This window comes from Penicillium psychrofluorescens (genome assembly GCF_964197705.1).
Source record: "Penicillium psychrofluorescens genome assembly, chromosome: 4".
Lineage (NCBI taxonomy): Eukaryota > Fungi > Ascomycota > Eurotiomycetes > Eurotiales > Aspergillaceae > Penicillium > Penicillium psychrofluorescens.
In genome coordinates, this window is record NC_133442.1 from 3,255,257 (window position 1) to 3,278,483 (window position 23,227).

At 52.5% G+C, this 23,227-nt stretch overlaps 6 protein-coding genes and 1 non-coding gene across 7 annotated transcripts; 3 read left to right on the forward strand and 4 right to left on the reverse strand.

Annotated features, from left to right (window-relative positions):
* Window positions 1–1,253: 1,253 nt before the first annotated feature.
* On the forward strand, window positions 1,254–3,469 carry PFLUO_LOCUS6874 (MAPK-activated protein kinase Srk1; the record flags this gene model as incomplete). Its single annotated transcript, XM_073784460.1, has 3 exons — window positions 1,254–1,688; window positions 1,995–2,239; window positions 2,290–3,469. 3 exons carry the CDS (start codon window positions 1,254–1,256, stop codon window positions 3,467–3,469), a joined length of 1,860 nt encoding a protein of 619 aa, XP_073640913.1.
* A 934-nt stretch (window positions 3,470–4,403) lies between these two features.
* On the reverse strand, window positions 4,404–6,318 carry PFLUO_LOCUS6875 (uncharacterized protein; the record flags this gene model as incomplete). Its single annotated transcript, XM_073784461.1, has 3 exons — window positions 4,404–5,741; window positions 5,795–5,907; window positions 6,039–6,318. The coding sequence occupies 3 exons, from the start codon at window positions 6,316–6,318 to the stop codon at window positions 4,404–4,406; spliced, it is 1,731 nt and encodes a 576-aa protein (XP_073640914.1).
* Window positions 6,319–9,385: 3,067 nt separating this feature from the next.
* Window positions 9,386–11,157, reverse strand: PFLUO_LOCUS6876 (uncharacterized protein; the record flags this gene model as incomplete). Its single annotated transcript, XM_073784462.1, has 4 exons — window positions 9,386–10,278; window positions 10,335–10,561; window positions 10,619–10,901; window positions 10,959–11,157. 4 exons carry the CDS (start codon window positions 11,155–11,157, stop codon window positions 9,386–9,388), a joined length of 1,602 nt encoding a protein of 533 aa, XP_073640915.1.
* A 1,235-nt stretch (window positions 11,158–12,392) lies between these two features.
* On the reverse strand, window positions 12,393–12,464 carry PFLUO_LOCUS6877. The gene has a single exon. It is a non-coding gene; the product is annotated as a tRNA-Ala (tRNA).
* A 574-nt stretch (window positions 12,465–13,038) lies between these two features.
* On the forward strand, window positions 13,039–14,645 carry PFLUO_LOCUS6878 (uncharacterized protein; the record flags this gene model as incomplete). Its single annotated transcript, XM_073784463.1, has 2 exons — window positions 13,039–14,417; window positions 14,480–14,645. 2 exons carry the CDS (start codon window positions 13,039–13,041, stop codon window positions 14,643–14,645), a joined length of 1,545 nt encoding a protein of 514 aa, XP_073640916.1.
* Window positions 14,646–15,795: 1,150 nt separating this feature from the next.
* On the forward strand, window positions 15,796–17,769 carry PFLUO_LOCUS6879 (uncharacterized protein; the record flags this gene model as incomplete). The annotated part of the gene is made up of 1 exon (XM_073784464.1): window positions 15,796–17,769. One exon carries the CDS (start codon window positions 15,796–15,798, stop codon window positions 17,767–17,769), a length of 1,974 nt encoding a protein of 657 aa, XP_073640917.1.
* Window positions 17,770–18,794: 1,025 nt separating this feature from the next.
* Window positions 18,795–22,964, reverse strand: PFLUO_LOCUS6880 (histidine kinase osmosensor; the record flags this gene model as incomplete). The annotated part of the gene is made up of 2 exons (XM_073784465.1): window positions 18,795–18,821; window positions 18,900–22,964. The coding sequence occupies 2 exons, from the start codon at window positions 22,962–22,964 to the stop codon at window positions 18,795–18,797; spliced, it is 4,092 nt and encodes a 1,363-aa protein (XP_073640918.1).
* Between the last annotated feature and the right edge of the window lie 263 nt (window positions 22,965–23,227).

Here is a 23,227-nt window from a genome sequence, read left to right on the forward strand (position 1 = left end):
CGATGGAGGGAAAACAAAGGTGTCTCTTTCGGGATAGGCGACGTAGCTTTCCAGGGGATTTTGTCTCGGTCGCATGCAAGGGAGTAGATCGTATGTAGGTGGTAGGTGTACCGTACAGTAGTCGATCAAGGTACAGCGAGTCAGCGATTCGATATATACAGATGCTAATCCCGCATTCCCCTGTGGACGTCCTGGGTGCGATGGTGTGCAAGTTGGAAGGATGCGACGTGCCACTTTTAGGGGGGAGGGGCCTGAGGGGGCCGGTCGGTGGTGTGGCTGGGCTGAGACGCCTTCACAGTTGTGGGCGCATTCCCCGGACTATGGAGGGAAGGTGATGGCGGGAACAGATGATAGCGACACCCATCAGCGAAGAGGGCATCGAAGGGGGGGGGGAGAGCAGATAGAAAGAGATAGAGGATGAAACGGAGAAGAAAGAATCCGGATGGGGTCCAGGGTCACAATCATGCCGTGTGTGCGTCTGAGGCCCCTGCTCATCGCCAGCCTCTTCCCTTCTGTCTCTAGTCCCTTTCTTTCTTCTTTCAACATCCTCTCCATCCTCCCCACTATCAACATCAACACACTCACTAGATATCTCCATCGAGGCCACCGGTCCATGTGGGGAAGTCCAGATCCAAATGTCGCGTTCCTGAACGGGCGGCTTCTTGTTTCAGCTCCTTACTGACTTGTTTGTCTGGCTGGCATTCTTGGCTCCCACGGTTACTACAACCAGGTTCGGAACCGGGCATTTTTACAAACATGTGGCGATATGACGATATCGACCTCCACAGGAACCAAGAATATCCCGGGCAATATCACCCTCATTCGAGGAGGAATAGCATCATTGAGACCGGCGGTGCGAAGACGTAGCTTATCGGGACCCCAGGACCTCCAACGGCGCGCCGTTGGCCATCATAAGAACCGGCAACATAATCGTAAATGGACTCTCCTATGTATAATCCACCATCCAGGGATCCAGTTAATCTAATCAGTTATATACTATGGAAAGGCGCGTCAGTGGCGGGGCCGGGCGTCATGCCCAACAGGATTCGGCGCGGCGGCCATCCCGCAACAACGATGACATCGCCCACCCGTCGTCATCATCGCACTCCCTCCACACGGCCCTGATCTCATCCCTTCCTCTTCTACCTTCCCATTGCTCTTCCCCCAGTCCGTTTAGCCTTCTTTTAGACTCCCCCCCCCTCCCCCCCCTTCTTTTTTTCCCTTCCAACCCCCCCCTCGTCGATTGTTTAATCATGAGCACCATACAGAATATCAAGAATTTTATCCGCCACGGCAAACAGGCCCGCCTCGTGCCCCCCCATGCCGAACCCACCACCGACATTTCCACAATCCATGCTGAGCAGGAACCACAACCCCAAGGCCTGTACACCCCCGATTTCGCCAATCTGGATACCACAGACACCCGACAGGATGGCCCAACGGCGGCCCAGAAAGCCGCCGAGGCCCAGACCAAGCGGGAGCGCGCCGCCGAGATTGAACGGCTCGTTACAGAGGAGCGAGTGAACCGGTCCAAGATGCCCAAATATCCCGGCCTGGAGCGCTGGATCTTGTTGGAGAAGATGGGCGACGGCGCCTTCAGCAATGTCTACCGCGCCAAGGATACCACCACGGAGTACGATGAGGTCGCGATCAAGGTCGTGCGGAAATTCGAGATGAACAGTAATCAGGTATGGATGCGGCTCCTTTTTCCACTCTGTTCTGTCCTACTGCGGCTTTTGTTCTGGCGGCCACGCAACTCCATCCGGGGAGTAGTCGTGAAAATAATCGCCAATCTTTGTTCTTTTCTATGTAGTCCGGCCATGTTCATCCTACTGTGAAGGTCCCTCGGGCTGCAGAGGTGCGCGACTCTCTCTTCATCACACTCTACTTGCTCTGTGGCAGTTTTGTTTCATCTGATTACCTTTTTTTGGGTTCCTCGCTTGTTCAAGATGACTGGGGTCTGTGAACACGGCTGACTCGTGACCTTTTTCTAGAGAGCGAACATCCTCAAGGAAGTTCAAATCATGCGCAATCTCGACCATCCGAATATCGTGAAGCTGGTCAGCTTCTCTGAATCCAAACAATACTACTACATCATTCTCGAACTCTGCCCGGGAGGCGAGCTATTCCACCAGATCGTGCGGTTAACATACTTCAGCGAGGATCTCAGTCGGCATGTAATCGTGCAGGTGGCCAAAGCGATTGAATATCTACACGAGACGTCCGGTGTCGTTCATCGGTTCGTGTTTCCTTCCCCTCCGAGATGCTTTCCAGCTAACCGCATCACAGAGATATTAAGCCAGAGAATCTACTCTTTTACCCAACCCCCTTTATACCCAGCAAAAGCCCTAAGCCTGTACAGCCGGGTGATGAGGATAAGGAGGACGAAGGGGAATTCCTCCCCGGCATTGGCTCGGGAGGCATTGGCACGATTAAAATTGCAGACTTTGGCCTCTCCAAGGTGATTTGGGACAGCCAAACGATGACTCCATGCGGTACCGTCGGTTATACCGCGCCGGAAATTGTGAAAGATGAGCGGTATTCGAAGAGTGTGGACATGTGGGCCATGGGCTGTGTCCTGTACACGCTTCTATGTGGGTTTCCACCATTTTACGACGAGAGCATCCAGGTTCTCACGGAGAAGGTGGCCCGGGGCCAGTATACCTTTCTGTCGCCCTGGTGGGATGACATTTCTAAATCCGCACAAGACCTGATCTCACACCTGCTCACGGTGGACCCCGAGAAGCGCTATTCGATTACGGAGTTCCTTGCACACCCCTGGATCCGGGAGACGGACGAGGAGACAACCGCTGCAGCAGATGCACCCCCGCTTGCGACCCCGTATGGCCCTGTCCGCGAAAATGCCCCGCAACAACTCGACCCGGTCGGTGCGGACCAAGCTCCGTACCTTCCTGCCAGTGCCCGTTTCCTCGATCAACCCTCCACGGCATCCGACCGTCGGATGGACTTCCGTTCCCCCGGCGCATTCAACCTCCGCGAAGTCTTCGATGTTGGATACGCAGTTCACCGACAAGAAGAAGAAGCAAAGCGGCGCAAGAATGCCGCCAAAGGATTCCGGAGTGGAACCGCAGGCTTTCAGTCAGCGCTTGATTCTCTCAATGAAGACTACGGCGACGAGCCACTCGCACACCGGCCGCGGACAGACGAAAACACAGAGCCACCCACCAAGATCGTTAAAGGAACTGCCCCCCAACAAGGCGGCGATATGGCAGGAATGGAGGCCAAGCTACGCTCTACAAACCTCGGGGCACAAAGCACCGCTGCCCAGGCACGACAGGCACATCGTCAGCCCAAACAGCAGGGATACGGACAACACGACGCCACTGTTGCCGCAGCGGCCCGAAACACTATTGGCCGCAAACCCGCAGAGCCCTTCGAACTTAGTCTCGACAACGCCAGTTTATTAGAGAAGCGAGAACGCCGCAATGAAGGACAACCGGTGGCTTGAACATGAAGCATGACCCGAACTCGCCAATATCCACTCGCGATCTACTACTACCCTCCGAGCACCACATACACGTCCATTGCACGAGCGATGTCATTCTAGGTTTCGGATCTACAAGCACACGCATTGTCTATTCGCCTTTCTTTTTCCCTTTTTCCTTTCTTAGCACAGTGCTTTTTTTCGGGTCTCCGGCGAAGAATTATGCATGTTACAAAATGGATAGGGGAAAGAATTTCCATCTTTGTTTCTGTCATACCAGTCCATTCAAATTTCATTTTTCCCCCTTCTCATACTTTGTTCGATTATCGTCTGGGGTGGGCGTTTTGAATGAATTCATAGGGCTCTTTTTTTCTCTGTTTGCTTAGCACCGCATCTTGTTCAAAATTCTCACTTGCTTGCATCCAGCTTATCTGTATGTTGTATTTTTCCCTCTCGGCCGACCGTCTCCTAGTCGATTTTTCATGCGTAGAGCTCGGTAGAGGTTCAGTGTACATGTATGATTCAGTTCGAGTTCAAGTCTCCTACGTTTTGAGAATGCTCCGGCAGGGAGCAAGCACTAAGGAAAGGAAAGACTAAGACGTGACAGGCATTCATTTCGTGCATATGCTCTCTGGGATAAGCCAGAAAGAAACAAGTATAAAACAAGATATACAACAGTAAGCTCTCAAGGCAAACTCTATATACACCCCTCCTCTTCGCTCCTTTCTCGCTCATGCTGTACAGAAGGCGCCGGGCCCTTTCGTTCGATCCGAGAGATCCTCGAGCGCAAGGAGGCTGGCTCAATGGCAGAGCTGCCACTGCTGCTCCTCCCGAGATCTGGTCGTGCAGCGCCGAACAGCTGTTTCGGGCCTCGCGTCAGAAGTACATTAAGTATACTTGATGGCAGTGAACAGAAGTAAAGTGGTCGGTTCAGAAAGACCACTGCCCCTGCCACCTTTCACAGAGTTTGCTTGCCGCGCGTCTCGATGGGGAGGAGACACATAGCCACGAAAGCCGCAAGCATCAGCGCACCCGAGGCGTAGATGGGAGAGTTGGGGTTGCCCGAGCCAGCGTAGATGGCGACGATTGGGGCGCAGAGGCCTGCAATGCGGTTCAAGCAGCTGGCAATACCGGTGCCGGTACCGCGGTTGGGAGCCGGGAAGACTTCGGGGGTGTAGGCGTAGAGGACACCGTACATGATGTTCTGGAAGAGCATCTCAAGACAGCTGCAGGCGAGTTGGACGTTGGAGTTCGAAGACGCGGTGAAGCAGAACAGCAGCACGCCAGTGATCAGAGTTGAAATGGCCATTGTACCCTTGCGGCCGACGTACTTGATCTCGACTGTGTAGCAGGCCAAAATCGATCCCGGCACGCCCACGATCGAGGTGATAGCGTAGTTGCGGTACTCGGTGTAGGTCGAGGTGTCTCCGGAGCCGTTGTTCTTCAGGTACTGTGGCAGGAAGGCGTTGAAAAGCGGGTAGCCCATACCGATGGCGGCCCAGCAGAACCAGAGCAGAACGGTGGTGAAACCCAGTCGCTTGGTGGCAAATAGAGGGCGGATGCGCTCGAGAGAGAACTTGGAGAAGAAGCGTTCGACGATCTGGGAGTTGGAGAGCTTCTGCTGTTCCTGTTCCTTCTCGTCGGGGTAGCCGCCGATCTCGTTGAGGATCTCGCTGGTCAACCACGTCTTGGACTTGTTCTTGTACGCAATGCCGTGAACAGATGCAACGGCTTCCTCCTGGCGGCCGCGCGAAAGCAGGTACTTGGGCGACTCGTACAAGTGGAAGAAAAAGAAGCGCGCAGTGAACATGAGGAAAGTGATGGCACCCAGAGTGAGAACCAGATAGCGCCAGCCCATGTTGTCTTCCTTGAGGCAGGGGCCGTTACCAGTGCAGGTGTAAGCTGGGATGTAAGCCCAAGCGAGCAGACTGGAAATCAGCTGGCCAACGGGCCACCAAACACTCAACATAGTCAACATGTTTCCAGAGGCACAGGGCAGGAACTCCAGGAAGAGAGCGCCGTCAACAGGCAGGTTGCCGCCCACGCCGAGACCGATACAGGAGAATAGAGCACAGGTCCCAATCCAGTTGGGACCACCACCCGAGGCCAGGCCGAAAGTGCCAGCCAGGAACAAGGTGATATTGAAAGCGTAGCGCCGGCCGATAATATCGGAGGCAATACCCCAGAACGAGGCACCGATACACAGACCCAAGAACAGAGCGCAGGTCGTAAAGCGCACCGTTGAGTCATCCACATTGAACTCCAGCGACAGTTGAGTCAAGGTGAGGGCAACACCCTGTTGTATATGGTCAGATCAATTTTTGTTATATTTTCTCCAATTTGACTCACCTGAAGCCAGAGGTTATCCGCCATCCAACCGCAGCCACAGAGGGCAAACAGTTCCCACTGGTACCGGCCCATGCCGATATCCTGGACGGCCCTGTTGATCACCTTTGCTTTGCCTACAAAATCACCAAATCAGATCATATTCCACATAAAGGCACTCACAGGGATAAAACCAAGGGGCAAAGTGCGCTTTTGGCTCATGGGGAATTCCAAACAATGGGTGAGAACCGGAACAAGAGGCACATACGATCATACGCAGAGTCATGGCCCGCAGTAGCGACATCTGCCTCGACCTCCGCGCGGAGAGCTTCGATGGTCAAATGGCTAGTTTCGGACTGAGAGCTAGAGGCCGCGCCATTCTCCGAGGAGGAAGCACGGTCGAGGCTCTTGTCGTCAACGCTGCCTTTCTTTTCGTCGACGTCGCTGCCACCAGAACCGTGATGTGCGGGTGCATCAGCTAGCGGGATCACAATGCCCGGAAAGTTTTGGCGGTCCTTCTTGAACGGATTAAATCTTGTGATACCCATCTTGACCGACTTGGGGGGGTTCAGGGAGACAAAGGCGCTTGGGGTGAAAAGGTGAACGGATTTCGAATCGAATCGCCTGCGGGAATTGCTGCTATCTGCTGTTCGTCGAGGGACAAGTAGACCGGACCGGTTAGGGCAAGACTACAAGTTGGGGCTGTCGAATCCGAAGATGGTCAAAAGATGCAATCGGGACCTAATTCGGGACACCGGGCAGAGAAATGCTGCAATCGTGAATCGTCGTACAAAGCAGACCGCTATGGATGGCAGTTGCGGTCGTAAATCGATGTCGAATATGGTGGCAATAGACGCTACTTGAGAGCAGGACCGTTTTTGCGCAAGTACCTGACGAGCGTGTCTTTTTTCTGTCTGTTTCTCACAAAGAGGAAGCTGGAAGAGAGCTATGTCTCGTCCGAGATAGTGTATGAGGTGTGGTGTGTGGTGTGGGGGAAGGAGAGGACGTGTGGGGGAAAGGGAAGAGAGGGAAGTGGTATGGAGAAGGTGGGCTGTACCGAGCTATATACAATTATTTGCACCGTGATTCCCAGGATAGGTATTTCCTTCCCATTCTTTCTTTTCATTACACAACAATAACGGTGGTACGGCTTATAAAGTGCGGCAAGGCCGGTATTGGCCAATACAAGCCATAGCGGGCCCACGCAACGGACATCATGACATGCCCCGGTGGGATTAGTCGCTGTCTGTATGTAATCCGGATACATACACTGGCTTTTCACAATCTCCAGCCTGTCGGGTTCAATTATTCGTCAAAATGAGCAGTCGTGGTGCAGTACCGAGCGTTGGGTCACATCCGAGTAAGGTTGAGGCGCAGGAGCCGCGGACGCCACCCGAATTTAAGGGCGTGTGATGACGCCGTGTCGCTCGCTTCAGCTCGGAATAACTGACTGTCGGCCGCCCGACAATGGCCGGATGGGAACTGGGACGATCGGAAGGGGCTGAGTGGCTTCAGGACCGAAGTCCTAAATGGGTTTCATACCAGGCTGTATTATTGGAGGATCCACAGCGAAAATTTTTGCGGCAAGTCCATTTTCCAAGAAAAGGCCAAGAATCCCGCCGTGGGAGCCTTAACTCAACCTTGTGGTAAGGAAAATATTCATTTGGAAAAAAAAAATCCCCCACAGCTAGGATTCATGCACTATGACACAATTGACCGCGTGATCAAACTGCTCCATGTGGCCCTCAGTGAAGCAGCATACTTTCTGTCGGCGCGGCGAATCCCTTCCGGTTGCGGGATGACTTCGTACCCGTGGGTACATCGGAGACTCCTCGCTCATCACCGGGCGAATCAGAATCAGAGTAGTCATAGGAACTCCCACGGAAAGACCAAAATTACTGGTAATTTTTCTTACGAGTGGGAATGGCCAACGGGCACATCCGCCACATCTCGAGACTTCCCCTTGATCCAGCACTATACACTGTTTTTTTTTTTTTTTACGTTGTACAAGGAACTCCGGGCTAATCCCGATCCTCGCGTCCTGTCAAGCACTTTACGTTGGCACGCCACCTCTAAGCCCTATTCATATCCCGAAGATTCTTCTCGGCCGTTCCTTTGACTCGATACCTCGGAGTCTGGCATAGAATGACCATAATGTTTCACGGCAGAGCACAAGTCTAATCATCGGCGAAACACGTACGTTCTTGGAAACTGGAGGGTAAATCTTCCCCACTGAGGGATATTTCTTTCGCCTGTACGGAGTACGGAGCATGGAATCAATCCACTCAGTTCATATCTAGTACATAATCGGCGGCCCAACACAAAGCACAATCCACCGATGGCCTTCCTTGGCATCACAGAAAATCGGCTCAGATCTAAGGCCATTTCCGATTAGCCGAATTGAGCGGAGTTTCTACAATGACTGTATAAATGTTAGCTTGTTGCCAATATTTGCCACATCGTGTCTCTCATGGGAACCTTACGTATAACGGTGTATTGCAGAGTGAGAACAAGAACCTCGTCGAATGCTATATTACAGCCTCCTCGGCAGTGAATGTCCTCGCACTAAACTAGGTCGATAGACACTAGTAATGAAATTTATTCAATGGTATGTCATCGGGGTGTGAGTAAGGCGTCCATAATCTCCACTTTGGGAAAACTATAACACTCTACGGAATAAAGTGGATCGGGAAAGGTATTATGAGGTGATATTGACTTGGAAATGGGGTTCTTTTGTACCTAAGATGTTCTTCTTTGGTTTGTAGGAAACAGTGAGTGTAAGGCAGTATTTATAACAGGACCAGTCTTAAGGATATACTTCAATCAACCCAGTATTATGCGGAGATCAGAATGAATCGTACTCTATAGAAGATGTCTAAAGACCATGTTATATCTCGGTGGTTTTCACTTTCAGCAGTCCAACCATTCAAAACTTTCCAATCATAATCGTAGTTGGTGGAGTCGATAATGTAGGACGATCCACTCCCACGACATCATAAAGCACACTCACTATGCCATCCATATAACATATATTGTTGTAGTAAATATTCTGAATTGCGACATATAACATGAATCAATACACAATAGTTACTATCCTAAGATTTCCCGAGCAACAGAAAGGCTTAGCAAAAAGATACCCGAAATGGAAAGTCAATCCTGTCGTCCTGAGAATAATGACATCACCTAATGACTGTCTCTTGTGATTGAAGCCTCAAAATTGAGTAATTTTACTGTATGAGTCAAGGGATGATGAAGAGACCCCCTCAGATTGGAACTATAAACACAGGTTCACTTGTATACTACCTACACCTACCGTGTCTCGATGGAAAATTAAACCCCATGGGGGAAAAGAATGCCAGAGGTTCACGAGGAAGAATCTGGCGGTGAAACGGCATAGGAATGCCACAAACACCCTGGAGTCCCGTGTTTCATACATGTGCATGGAAGTAGCAGCCGAGTTGCGGTCTGGGGAAGATATTATGCAGGGGTCTGGCTACCTGAGTGCAAATGCCAACATGATTGATTTATCTGCATATTTGAACTATGTTCTCGAGGGAGCGATGTTCTTATGACACATATGTACTAAATCATCGCTGTCTCACCACTACCAGGCCTTTAGATATCATCGCGGCGCCTCAGCAGCCATTCGATGTGGCGATAAGAGACGCGCGGCTGGAATTGGGGCTCCATGTGGCCGCTCATGAAAGTCTCAACCCACATGAGTCCGCGCTCGTAGTGCTGAATACCCATGATACCCTGAGCACCATCCAAGCTGGAGGCACCGTCCTCAGCAAAGACGTTGGCATACATGAGATCGGGGATATCGATGTTGATCGGCTTGTGAGGCTTTTCTTGGAAGCCAAGATGGCCATTCCAGGTCATGTTCTGGATACTAAGGAGCGTCCCGTTAGTTATGATGACCATGTCGTAATCGCCGTTACCGATCAGGACGCGGTTGGTGCCCTCGATGACTTGGGGCAGGACATGTTCGATGGGGTTGGCAGAGGTGTCGCCCTCCTGCTCTGGGCCAGAGTTTCCGCCCACGAAGACGGGCTGATTCGAGCACTCGAGCCAGGTGACATTGGGAGCGTGCAGGGCCCGCTTAACATCTGGTCGGTCAAAGTATATCGTCGACCCGACGGCTTTGTAGTCGATCGAGGCTGGGGAAGCCAGTACATCCCACAGCAGGGGGCACATCAGGTTGATCTCGTAGAGGTCGAAGCACGGGTTGATGTTGAAGATCTCGTTGTAGACCAGGTCGAACACATCGCACTTAGCCTGAGTGGTGTAGTTGAAGAACTTGGGAGGCTGGTGTTCTTTTGGAGGGAAGGCAAGGTGCTTTTCAATGTACTCCTCGTAGCCACAAGCTTTGTGAAGATACTCGAGCTCTGCCATGAACGTCTCATTGAAGTTGAACAGGTTCGCGTTCTGCTGGATAAGAGGCACTACAGGTACTTCCTCCTGGACGTAATCGAACTGGCCAATGCATGGGTCGTAAGCCAAGGCACCTGTTCTAAGTCAGTTCTGCTAGTCTTTGTTGTCTATTTCATCTTGCATCACTTACCATCAAGATCGAAATATTCCTTGTCTTTCTGGTCCAGAAACGCAGCAGAGATGTACGGCACGTAACGTCCTGCATAGCTCTCGCCAGTGACATAGATCTTGAAGTTCTTGATTCCGAAAGTCTCCTGGAAGTTCTTAAAGAACTTCACAAACTCCGCTGCGGTTTCCTCCTGCGTGGTCGCAGTCGGTGTGCCGATGGAATAACCAGTCCCAACAGGCTGGTCAACCCTGCACGAGAGCCACCGTCAGCGCAATCCAGTCAATCCCCAGCAGACTTGTACTTACCACAGCATATTGGTCAGGTTCACCCAAGAGTACGGGTTCTCAACCGGAGCAAAGGTACCAGGCTGCCAGATGAAACGACCAGTCTCCTGCAGGAAGCCCTCCATGGAGCTGCATCCAGGGCCGCCATTGAGCCAGATGGTGACCTCGTCGACACAATCGCCAATGGTCGGCTGGAAGATGAAGAAGAGCGCCCGCGAGTCATTGTTCATGTCAATGGGCATCAGACCAGAGTACATCTCGCCAATGTCAAAGTTGACCTCGGGCATGTGGTCGACCAGAAACGCTGTTATCTATAGGTCAGTGCTTTTCCTACGGATAACGATGAGCGGATATCACTAACGCTTCGTCTTGGAGCTCAGGAAACGAAAATCCGAGTGGTGCGAGTGGCCTGGGTTCTTGCTGGCATCAAAATGCTTCTTGGCCCTCTCCTGAGGCGCACGAGCTTTCTCCGCAAATCGTCCATGCTTCGCAGCGGTAACAACCTCCGAGCCCAGCGATAGAGCCAGAAGGGCGGATGTCAAAGCCGATTTGAACAACATCCTGGGTCAATGGGGAGGGAATGAGGGGCAGTTCAAGAGGGGGGTTGAAGTAACACTTTCTACGATCCGGGAGCGCATGCAGGCTATATAGTGAGTCCAGACTGCCCATAGCTTTAATTGCATGAAGCTAAGCCAAGCACCTCCGAACGCCTCCACAGAACCCTTGTCGATAGCGATTGCGCTTCCACTGATAATCATGGCTTCCACGGTCCAAGCGGGGTCCCTACCGACGGGAAAGGCAAGTGATAGGCCCTTTTGCGGATAGCCCTCTACCGTGCGTGATAGAGTAGCATTTAGCATTTAGGCCCCGCTTTTTCATTTCGATCCTGCGAGGCTCTCATCACGCGGTGTTGCCTAGGAGATTTGACTTCGAGCCTCGTGTTTCTATCTACGGTTCTTGGCTCTCTCCATCAAAACAATTCCCCGATAAGGAGGAATCCCGGGGCTGCGACGGATTCCGGCTGTCCCGACGGTTATCTTGTTTATGAGAAGCGGGGACTAGTCGCCACCGGCTTGCTACGCACTCGTTATTCCCCTCAGATTACTTGATTGCATCGGCTAAAGCACAGAATGCGAGGCGTACAGCCCCCCCACTCAAATGGCGCATGAAGCATCCCAGCACGGCTGACGACGGCCATTAGACACGCCTCTCTGCCGGCTAAAATTATTCATGCGATGTTGTCTTTGACCGCAATCTTCCTTGGCTCCTACCGACCCACTCGGGGAAGGATCGTGCAGAACAGGTCAACATCAAATCTGATGAGGAAAGAATAAATACTCGCAGGTCGCCATGATAAACAGCGTCAGTCAAAGCATGACCCCTGATCATCGCAAGCTTAATTGTTCGCCAAGCTTTCTGGAAAGGGGCCAGGTACTGGCGAGGAATGCTGTCTGTCACCGGATTCGGGTTTCAGTCAGCACTATAACTATACAAAAAGTTCGCCATTTATGTTCGAGTATCAATGCGTTTAGCACACATGATACGAAAATAGTGCAAAGGAGCAACAGCAACTTAAATACGCCTTGTTTGAGCCGAAAAATGGACTTGCGGGGATAACCTCGGCCCACCCCTATTCCGGGGGTATTACTTCAGTCACTTCTTACATATCTTGCCAGCCCTGTTGTTTTGTATTGATTACTTGATTCTGTTTAGCGAGGCGATGTCACCCACACATCACCAAAAAAACACAACTACCTCTCGGAAAAGAGACAACAAAAAAATGGACAGCAAAAAATGGACTCGCGGGGAATTGAACCCCGGACCTCTCCCATGCTAAGGGAAAATCATACCACTAGACCACAAGCCCATTTGATGAGAAGGTTTGGACTTATCTTAATATAGGATCTAAAATTTCAAAAATCGGTGAATGAACCCGACGAACGCCGGCTTGTGCCGGTTTGGCGCGTAAGGGTCAATTCATAGGGCCAATAATCACCGCCGTGTCTTTATTTACCTATTATAAGGTCTTTTGCTAGCATTAGAGCCAAACGCCTTGAAGACCTTTATTCGGGACCCGCCGACGCTCTGAGTTACCTCCGCATCGTATAAAGTCACGCTGGGCAATGCTGCATCGGGTTGCCCTATACTGCTAGTGAGCGTGCTCCACTCCTCCTCGGCCGCCAATGGCCGCTGACGCCGAATTTTCCTTGGGGTCATGGAAAACCCCCAGGAACCCCAGACTCAGACCAATCAAACTCTTTCTACTAGTGAAAAGGATGACTCCGACTTTTGACTGATAAATCTTCCTACGAAGGCCCTCCGCCTCTCTCCAGAAAAATTTCCAGATCCTCCACACCCACGTCATAACCACACGGGCATAACCAACATTTTGAGGACCAACGGAAAGACTTGATTCCTAGAGGCATAGTACCTCTAGTAGAATGTCCACGAATTCCAGGCCTGTTAGCACATCGGATCTAGCTGACGGCCATGGACATCAACCAACAAATGAGGGCTTCCAGAGTGCCGTGACAGACGAGAAACAGGAGAACTCTGAAGGTCCAGACCCTGAAAATGCAACCGACCTAGATGTGACGAATTTTGAGGAACTAGCCGGCTTGCCGGCAGATTCAAAAAATGACCAACCCCCGGAGCACGAATACAGAGTACCAGATGAGGTTATTTACCGAATGGCATCGACTGTGGCTCCGTCAAATAGGTCCGTCCACCGGGACCCTATCACCCGTGTGACGACGGACGCAGAGGGAAACACGTACCCCGAAGGCGGCTTGGAAGCATGGCTGGTGGTGCTGGGCTGTTTTTGTGGTCTTTTTGGATCACTTGGGCTGATCAACACCATAGCCACTTTCCAGGCATACATCCAGACTCACCAGCTGAAAGACTACAGTACCGGCAGCACTGGATGGATCTTCGGGATGTATACCTTCTTGACCTTCTTCTGCGGCGTCCAGATCGGCCCGATCTTTGACGCACGAGGCCCACGCTTGCTCATTCTGTCAGGCTCAATTTGTCAAATGGCGATGGTCATTAGCCTCGGATTCTGCACACAATACTGGCATTTCATGATTGTGATCGGTGTTTTGGGGGGTATCGGCACATCTCTCATCTTTACGCCGGCCATCTCATCAATCGGCCATTTTTTCTACGAGAAGCGTGGACTCGCAACTGGGCTTGCTTCCACCGGAGGCTCCCTTGGGGGCGTGGCGTTTCCTCTCATTCTCGAGAGTCTTTTCCCCAAAATCGGCTGGGCCTGGGCCACTCGAGTGATCGCCTTGATCTGTTTAATTTCATTGTCGATTGGTTGTCTTCTTATCAAGTCTCGGCTGCCCCAGAAACCATTTTCCAAAGAGAACATACTGCCAGATTTCCGTATCTTCAGGGATGTGCGGTTCACACTCACAACTGCGAGCGTCTTCTTCATTGAATGGGGACTCTTCGTTCCGATTGCCTACATCTCATCTTATGCCATCGATCAAGGCTTTTCTACTCGTTTATCGTACCAGATTATTGCCATTCTAAACGCAGGTTCATTCTTTGGCCGGTCGCTGCCAGGCCTTTTTGCAGACATCTTAGGCCGCTTCAATGCCCTGATCGCGACAGTGGCCCTGTGCCTACTTTGCAATGCATGCTTGTGGCTTCCCGCTGGAAACAGCCTGGCCCTGCTTGTCGTGTACTCGGCCCTATTCGGTTTTGCTAGTGGCAGCAACATCAGTCTCACGCCCGTTTGTGTTGGCCAACTCTGCAAGACCGAGCACTATGGTCGGTACTACGCAACTGCCTACACCATTGTGAGCTTTGGGTGAGACTGTCCCTCAAGTGTCGTCACACATACACTCAACTGACATATATGTTGCCACTTAGTACCCTCACCGGAATTCCGATTGCAGGTAATATCCTGAATCGTTGTAACGGTCAGTACTGGGGCCTCATTACGTTCACGGTCGTGTGTTACGCTATGGGTCTCGCGTGCTGTACAGCCGTCAAGGTCATCCAAGTTGGATGGCGTCGCCCACTGGCCATTTACTAGCTCCATTGATATATCCTCAGATACGACTTGATGACTTCGAAACCAACAGTTCTGCCATTTTCTATGCGTAGAGTCCACTGACATCCGTTGCATGAGCTCCTATGGCACCCCATTTACTAAGCATTTCCTCCATGCAATGGAAGGAGCAAGCGACATTCCCCAGGAATTCGTACAGTGGATCACAGGCATTATTGCGGATGTCAGTGGTCGGCGCGGATTTGCATTTGAGAGCGACCTATGAACAAGAAACGTTTCTACATGAAACTGTCGTTAGTATATAGCTGCTACTCAGGCTAATTGATTTGTTTACCTAAAGATAAATCTAGCGCTCCTCAATTATTGGAAGGCTTGCTTTGGCAGTCACTTTCATGAAAATGATGCAATGCAGTCAAGCCTCTTCTTCGATAATCGGAGATACACTCCGTTCCTGGATATGACGCACCACGACAGGAGATCTTTGGCACTGGGAAGAATTATCTGACATGACATGAATGGCAGTATATTTATCCAAAGATCGTTGAGAGCATCGATTGTTGTAGTGCATAGTTCAGCTCTTCGCGATGACTGACCGGATTAGGGCTAAAAGGCCTCACTCACCTCCTACTAGTCCGACTCGCGTGAACCCTCCGACAACGACACACAATCATAGCAGTGTCGATGTAACCTGCAAGTCACGATGATGGCCATGTCCACCCATGGTTCTTCGCCTCCGATCATTTCCAATAGGATGGCCGAGACCTTGCTCTGGCCATGGAACCCAAACCCGTGGGAAAGCTGTCCAAACTTCCCATAATAAACAATTATCAAAGATTGTGACTCCGAAAAGACGCTCAGATGACATCGAGCAGCGGTTTTCTTCGCCGCGCTACAAATTACCAGCCTCTTGCCCTTGTTCCTTTTTCATTCAGCGCCTCGACTTGCTCAATAATTGGGGCTTCTTGCTCTTTCAATTCGATTTCCACCACGAAAGCCTCGAATCTACTCGCCTTCTTCTAAGCGGCAAACTTCAAGTTCATTTCGTCTCTTTGCCAACTGGCTCGACCTCTTGACCTCCTACTACGTTATCTACAAGAGGTCTAAGCAGTCCTGCCGGGTTTTGGATCGTTGGAGTCATCTTATTACGACGCTCTTCTTCTAGCTAGTGCACATAATGTACTCAAAGGCATGGGTGCTTTTACTGGCCACGTCTTGGGCCCTCTTACAAAACGTTCGGGCAGAGCCTCCCGCATCTGAAGACATGAGCCTGGACCCTCTTGATGAGCACGCAATTTTGCAGAAGCGCGCCATGCTGGAGGAGCGTGGAAGCCCCGCTGCTCTTAGCTCTTTCCTTTCTGAAGTTTCTGCGGCTCAAGCTACTCAAGCCAACCAGGCTACGGCTGCACCCGGTGCTCCTGGAGGCGGTGCTCCCAGTGGTCCCGGCGGAGCTGTTGGTGGTGGTGCCCAAGGAGGCGGCGCTCCTAGCGGTCCAGGTGGCCCCGGTGGTGCCCCCAGTGGTGGTGCTCCCCCTAGCGGTGGCGCTCCAGGTGGTCCCGGTGCTCCTCCCAGTGGTGGTGCTCCCCCTAGCGTTGGCGCTCCAGGTGGTCCCGGTGCTCCTCCCAGTGGTGGTGCTCCCCCTAGCGTTGGCGCTCCAGGTGGTCCCGGTGCTCCTCCCAGTGGTGGTGCTCCCCCTAGCGTTGGCGCTCCAGGTGGTCCCGGTGCTCCTCCCAGTGGTGGTGCTCCCCCTAGCGTTGGCGCTCCAGGTGGTCCCGGTGCTCCTCCCAGTGGTGGTGCTCCTCCCAGTGGTGGTGCTCCTCCCAGTGGCGGTGCTCCAAGTGGTCCCGGTGCTCCCCCTAGTGGTGGTGCTCCTCCCAGTGGCGGTGCTCCAAGTGGTCCCGGCGGTGCTCCCAGCGGCGGTGCTTCAGGTGGTCCCGGTGCTCCTAGTGGTGGTGCTCCTCCCAGCGGCGGTACTCCAGGTGGTCCCGGTGCTCCCCCTAGTGGTGGTGCTCCACCCAGTGGCGGTGCTCCAAGTGGTCCCGGCGGTGCTCCCAGGGGAGGTGCTCCCAGCGGCGGTGCTCCAGGTGGTCCCGGTGCTCCTCCCAGCGGCGGTACTCCAGGTGGTCCAGGTGCTCCCCCCAGCGGTGGTGCTCCTCCCAGTGGTGGTGCTCCCCCTAGTGGTAGTGCTCCTCCCAGCGGCGGTACTCCAGGTGCTCCAGGTGCTCCCCCCAGCGGTGGTGCTCCCCCCAGCGGTGGCGCTCCAGGTGGTCCCGGTACTCCTAGTGGTGGTGCTCTTCCCAGCGGCGGTGCTCCTGGCGGTGGTGGAGTCGCTGCGTCTAGCCATGTCAGTCCTTCGGGCCCAGGTGCGCCTGGCGGCGGCGGAGCAAGTGGCGTGGTATTTACTCCAGCCGTGACGAACACCGTCCCACAATCGACACCGATCACTGTTGAACTATGCCCGGGCTCGTTTTCCTCTCTGTGTGCAGCTTGTCCCGCCGTCGTCGTCACGACAACTGTCACCGTCACTAGCTGCCCGCCTGCAGCTCCTCCTGCTGCCGCTCCTCCTGCTGCCTCTGCTCCCGCGGGAGCCGGAGCCGCAGCTGGTTCTAGTGCTAGTGCTAGAGCTAGCACTCCTCTTAGCGGTGCAGGTGCAGCCGCGTCCTCGTCCGCGCCTCCAGTTGGACTCAGCACCCCAGTATCATCTCGCTCAATCGGTCCAGGTAACAACATCAGCGGCGGACTTTCTTCCAGCGGACGGGTCGCTCCTACAACAGTCAGAACATCGACCCCGTTGACCCCCACGGGCGGTGGTGTGGGTCTCAGCACGAGAATCGAGGTATCCAGTACGCCTCTGACACTCCAAACATCGGCGGCAGCTGGTGTTGGTGCTGGAGCTGGCGGAAGCTCACCCGCGGCTCGGGCCACGACCAGTTCGAGCAGGCCATTGGTCACCTCCGGTGTCGTGCGTCGCCAAGTTGTGGGTAATATGACGGCCATCTTCACCAATACGACCAACAGCATCTTCACGAACACGACCAGCCTCCTGAATACCACTACAACTGAGCTATTGTCGACTTCGGTGTCTGAGGTGGCTACGACTTCGAATGCGGCAATGCCAATCAAATTCCGTCGACTGCGGGATCGAGGTTAGATTTGGTTTCCTTTATGTCGGGAAGTTGATAGATCGGGTATGATGGCTTTTGTGATGTGAAAAGGTGAATTGCTTGAATGCTTGTATGTTGTGTGTGAAGCTTAATACGATTGAGGGAAGAATTATAGCTTGTTGATCATCGCTGTGGGTATGGAGATATGGAACGGCAAAATAGGCATGAGATTGCTGATGCTTTTGGATTTAGGGTTTAAAGGCCACAGACAATAAATGATTTGAGAGAACCCGAAATGTAACAATAAAGGACGGGAAATTAATCTGAGTTCATCCACCTGGGATTCAAGGAAAAGAGAGATGTCTTGGCACAAAGCAAGTAAATGATATTCTTTCCGGGGAAAGATGGAACCAAGAATTGTCCCGGATCTTGGGGTGACAACCTTGAGCGAATATAGCCCTCAGTATGAAGGGCAGGGCAGGGACAAGAAGTGCAATACGGAAACTGGAACGGCAGGGAAAGACAGTTCCAAAGAAGCGAAGATGAGAGAGAGAGGACTAGTTGGTAGAAGAAAAAGAAGAGGGGAAAAATACAATAGATTTCCCAGGGACACAAAAATAGAGTCTTTTAGACAGTAGAAAACTCCCCATTGAGTTTAAGCTCCCCCCGTAGTGACCTCCTAACAGCCTAAACCAGACTAGACCGATCAATGTCTTGTCAAAAGACAGCAAGCGCCAAACACCATCAACCGAAGAAGAAACAAGAACATGCGAATGCAAGAATGGAAGAGAGGCGGGGCTAGTCGAAGGCCATGCTTTGACTGCCGATGATGAGGTTAGGTAGGTATGGAGCGACGGAAGAGGTAGATAAAAAGCACGAGATAATGCGGATGCAGACAGGATATAGATATTCTCCCGGGGTGGGGTCAGTTCAATGACCATGATAGAAGGAAATCATTCAAAACACTCGTATAGACAGGGTATCAAAGGCCAAGTCGAAAACCATTTGACAAATCTGCAGATGCAGAAAAGATAGGGAAGAAAGGAACAAGAATGATGGTATGCAACCAACTTTAAGTACTGTTGGATCGTAGGAAGGCCTGCGTGACATGAAAACAATTAGCCGGTCTGGTCAACCACGCACTCGATTTTCCTCGAGAACATACGCGCTAACGTACCCGGTCATCAATCATTTCTTCGTCCTTGCCTTCGTTGGGACTAGCAGCGCTTCCTCGGGTGACGGGACCCGTGGTGACGGCCCGAGACTCTGCAGCAGGCCGTCGGGGGTCCGGCAGCGGCTCCATTTTTAGCTGCTGGTTTGGCCGTTGTTGGCTCTGATTGTTTTCAGGAGCGGACGAGTGGATCGGATGCATCTCTCCACTGCTCGAGATTCTGGATTCCTTGCTCTTCTCCAGCAGCGAGCCACCAAGAGTCGCGCACTTCAAGATGGTCTGCATCATCTGGTTCTGTTTGAGCGGCTTCGACAGATATTCATCCATCTGGGCTTGGATACACTTCTCGCGATCACCCAACATGGCGTGGGCCGTAAGTGCGATGATCGGAGTCCGCTGGAATCCGCTCTCCCGCTCGTACTCGCGAATCTTGCCGGTGGCTTCAAATCCACCCATGACCGGCATTTGAACGTCCATCAGAATCACGTCGTAGCGACGTTCCTTGACGGCTTCCACGGCTTCCAGACCGTTGCCAACAACGTAGACATTGTGGTTGTGTTTCTGGAGAATCTTCATGGCAAGCTGCTGATTCACATCGTTATCCTCGGCAAGAAGAATATCGAACGAACGAGAGTTGTCCGTGGTGATTGGTGTCGAGCGCCCTTCCAGTGCCGGAAGCATGCCGTTTCCAAGATCGATCGGTTGGCAAGGCGTGGTCATGTACGAGCTGATACCCAGATCCAACGCAGACTTCAAGCTCACGCAGACCAGGGGACAAACCAAGACGATGGGAATGTACTTGAACTCATCAAATGTTCGCAGAATCCGAGCAGTGTCCACAGAGTCGACAATGATAACATCGTATGCGTGGCCTGATTCCTTGCCAGAGGGATCCTGGATCTCGGGTGGCGGGACATGTTCCTCATTCCGCACAACCAACGGTTCCAACTCGATCTTCTTGAGCATCTTCATGACGTTGGCCGCCTGGGCGCCGTTCTGGCCCTTGTCAATGAACAGAACACGGTGGTTCCTGTACGGCAGGAGCTGGTTGGCGATGACATTCAAGGACTGATCGGCGAGTTTAACCACGCAGGTGAAATGGAATGTACTTCCGTGTCCATATTCAGACGTAACCCAAACATCACCGCCCATCAGGTTCACCAGACGCTTCGAGATGGAGAGACCCAAGCCAGTTCCACCGAATCTCCGGGTAGTTGACCCATCCGCTTGTTGGAAGGTGTCGAAGATGAGATCCAGCTTATCTTCCTCAATACCAATACCGGTATCGGAAACCGAAAATTCAAAAGCATACTCGTTGACAGTGCACTGCTCCCGATCGGACTTGCGGATGGTGAGTTTGACCTCTCCATGCTCGGTAAATTTGATGGCATTGCCAACCAAATTGAGGATGATCTGGCGCAGACGGAACGGATCACCAATCACATAATCGGGAACGGTGTTGTCCACCTGATATGTCAGACTGAGGAACTTCTCGTTGGCCTTGACAGCTAATGTCTTCAGTGCGTTGAAGACGGTGCCCCGAACAGTGAATGGAATGCTCTCAATGACCATCCGGTTGGCCTCGATCTTTGAGATATCGAGTATATCGTCAATGATCGTGAGTAAGCTGTTCGCCAGGTTGTGAACAACATTCAACATCTCCCGAGTATATGGCTTCAGATCGTCCGTATCCAGCGTCAGTTGCGTCATGCCAATAATACCGTTCATCGGGGTTCGGATTTCGTGACTCATGTTGGCCAGGAATTCGGATTTGGTGCGGTTGGCCAGTTCGGCTGCTTCCCTGGCGGCTGTGTTTCGCTGAATACTATCGCGGAGATTGGAAACCATCTTGTTGATCTTGCGCTTCAGCTCGTCCATTTCGCCAGAGGCGTTGACCGTAATGAGCTTGGTGAAGTCTCCGTCCGTGGCAGCATCAGTGATCTCACCAAATGCGCGCACTTGGGAGGTCAGATTTTCGGCCATGGTGTTGACGTCCTCCGTGATCTCCTTCCAGGTTCCAGCAATACCCTCGACGTTGGCCTGTCCACCCATCTTGCCATCGACACCGACATCGCGGGCCACCTTCTTCAGTTCAGTCGCGAACTTAGCGAGTCGACCCACCATGTGATTGATAGTGACCTTAAGGGTGAGGATTTCTCCCTGGGCATGCACTTCAATCTTCTTGCTGAGATCACCCTTTGCAATGGCTTGGGTAACGTCGGAAATACTCCGCACTTGTGAAGTCAAATTCTGGGCCATAGTGTTGACATTATCGGTCAAATCCTTCCACTTTCCTTCCACATTATCAACCTTGGCTTGTCCGCCGAGGGTACCATCTGTGCCGACCTCTCGGGCAACCTTGCTAACCTCGAAAGCGAACGTATTCAATCGGTCAACCATGCCGTTAATGGTACTCTTCAGATCCAAGATTTCTCCTTGGACGTTGGCGGTGACCTTCTTAGTCAGATCGCCCTTTGCGACTGCAGTGGTGACATCTGCAATCTCACGCACTTGCGTAGTCAGGTTGTTGGCCATGCGGTTGACGTTCTCAGTCAAATCCTTCCATGTACCTTCGACATCGTTGACAGTGGCTTGACCACCTAGGACACCATCTGTACCGACCTCCTTGGCGATCTTCGTCACTTCCTGTGCAAATTGCCGCAGTTGATCCACCATGGAGTTGATAATGTTTTTCAGCTCTGCAATTTCTCCCCGGCAGTTGGCTTGCACCTTCTGCGTCAGATCACCCTTGGCCACAGCCTTAGTGACCGTAGCAATGTCTCGCACCTGAGTAGTCAGGTTGTTCGCCATGGCGTTGACATTAACAGTGAGTTCGTTCCACATGCCCTGGACACCTTCAATTTGAGCTTGACCGCCGAGTACACCTTCTGTACCGACATCACGCGCGACTCGAGTCACTTCCGTTGCAAAAGTTCGCAGTTGGTCTACCATAGTGTTGATCGTTTGTTGCAGTTCCAGAATCTCACCCTGAGCGCGGCTCTCAATCTTTTGACTCAGATCACCGTGCGCGACAGCCGTAGTGACAGCCGCGATTTCTCGCACCTGGTCCGTCAGATTCTTGGCCATAATGTTGACATTCTCCGTGAGTTCTTTCCAGATACCATGGACGCCAGTGATCTGGGCTTGACCACCCAGTATTCCTTCTGTACCGACCTCACGGGCCACACGAGACACCTCACTACCAAAGACCTGCAGCTGGTCCATCATCGTATTGATCGTCCGTTTGAAGGTAGCGATTTCCGGGTCCATCTCCAGCGGATGAATCTGTACCTTCATAGACAAATCACCGTTGGCGACCTGTGTGATGATGCCGCCGATTTCCCGTAACGCTTTCTGGAAGGCCTCGTTGGCCTGCTGGTGCTTACGTAACTCGCGTTCGAGGAGGACGACATCTTCGTTCTCGACCTTGGTCAGGGCACGGCGGGTGCGCTCTTCTTGCGTCTGGAGCTCGTCTCGAACTTGGGCGATGATGTCCTTCTGGAAACTGATTTCCTCGGCTTGTTTCTGTACATGGTTGCGGAGAAAACTGATGTCTTCCTCGCGGACTACGCGGGTCCGCGTCCCGTTTTCGTCCTCGTCTTCGGTTTCGTCTTCATCAACCTCGATCGTCGAACGTGGCTCTTCGGGTAGGGCAGGAGTTCGCTGTCGCCGATCGGGTTGATTCAAGTGTTGCTGCTGTGGAGGGCAATAAGAGTCAGAACCAAGATCGGACGACAAGCGAAAGAGCCCAAAGGTCCGCAGGAAATCGGGCGCCTGCTCGTTGGGTCCAAAAGCAGGCGGCGATCCCTGTTGGGAAACGTCGGGGGACTTTTGGTGACTGACAGCTTGGAATTCCAGATGGTGCACCCGGCGCACCAAGGCCTCCAGTTCAGACTCAAAGGCTGCCTTTGCAGGGCTTGGGTCTCCGGGCAATCTTGCAGATTTTGCGCCGTTCGACACAGGGAACTGGAAATCAAATGGGGGTGATGAGGACCCCGCAGTCGGTTCCTCTCTCGCCAGGTTCTGAAGAACGGCCGTCGCGGCGGCGAGAGTTTCGTCCGCGGCAGCCATGGTGCCCTGCACTGAATCAGTCGTAGAACATGGACACAAAGATAGATGAGAATAAAGGAAGGAAGCAGAATAAAGGGGAAGGGAGGGTGGTGGGGGGGAGGGAAGTTAGGGGATGGACCGGGACCCATGGATGGATGGATCCGAGAGCTTGGTGGTAAAAGGGGGGGGGGGAAGGCGGGAAGAGATAGCGAGGAGTTCACCAGTCGCAGGGACTCAACGGCTATCAGGTGGGCAAGTAAGAAATGGACAAACGTACCGGCTAG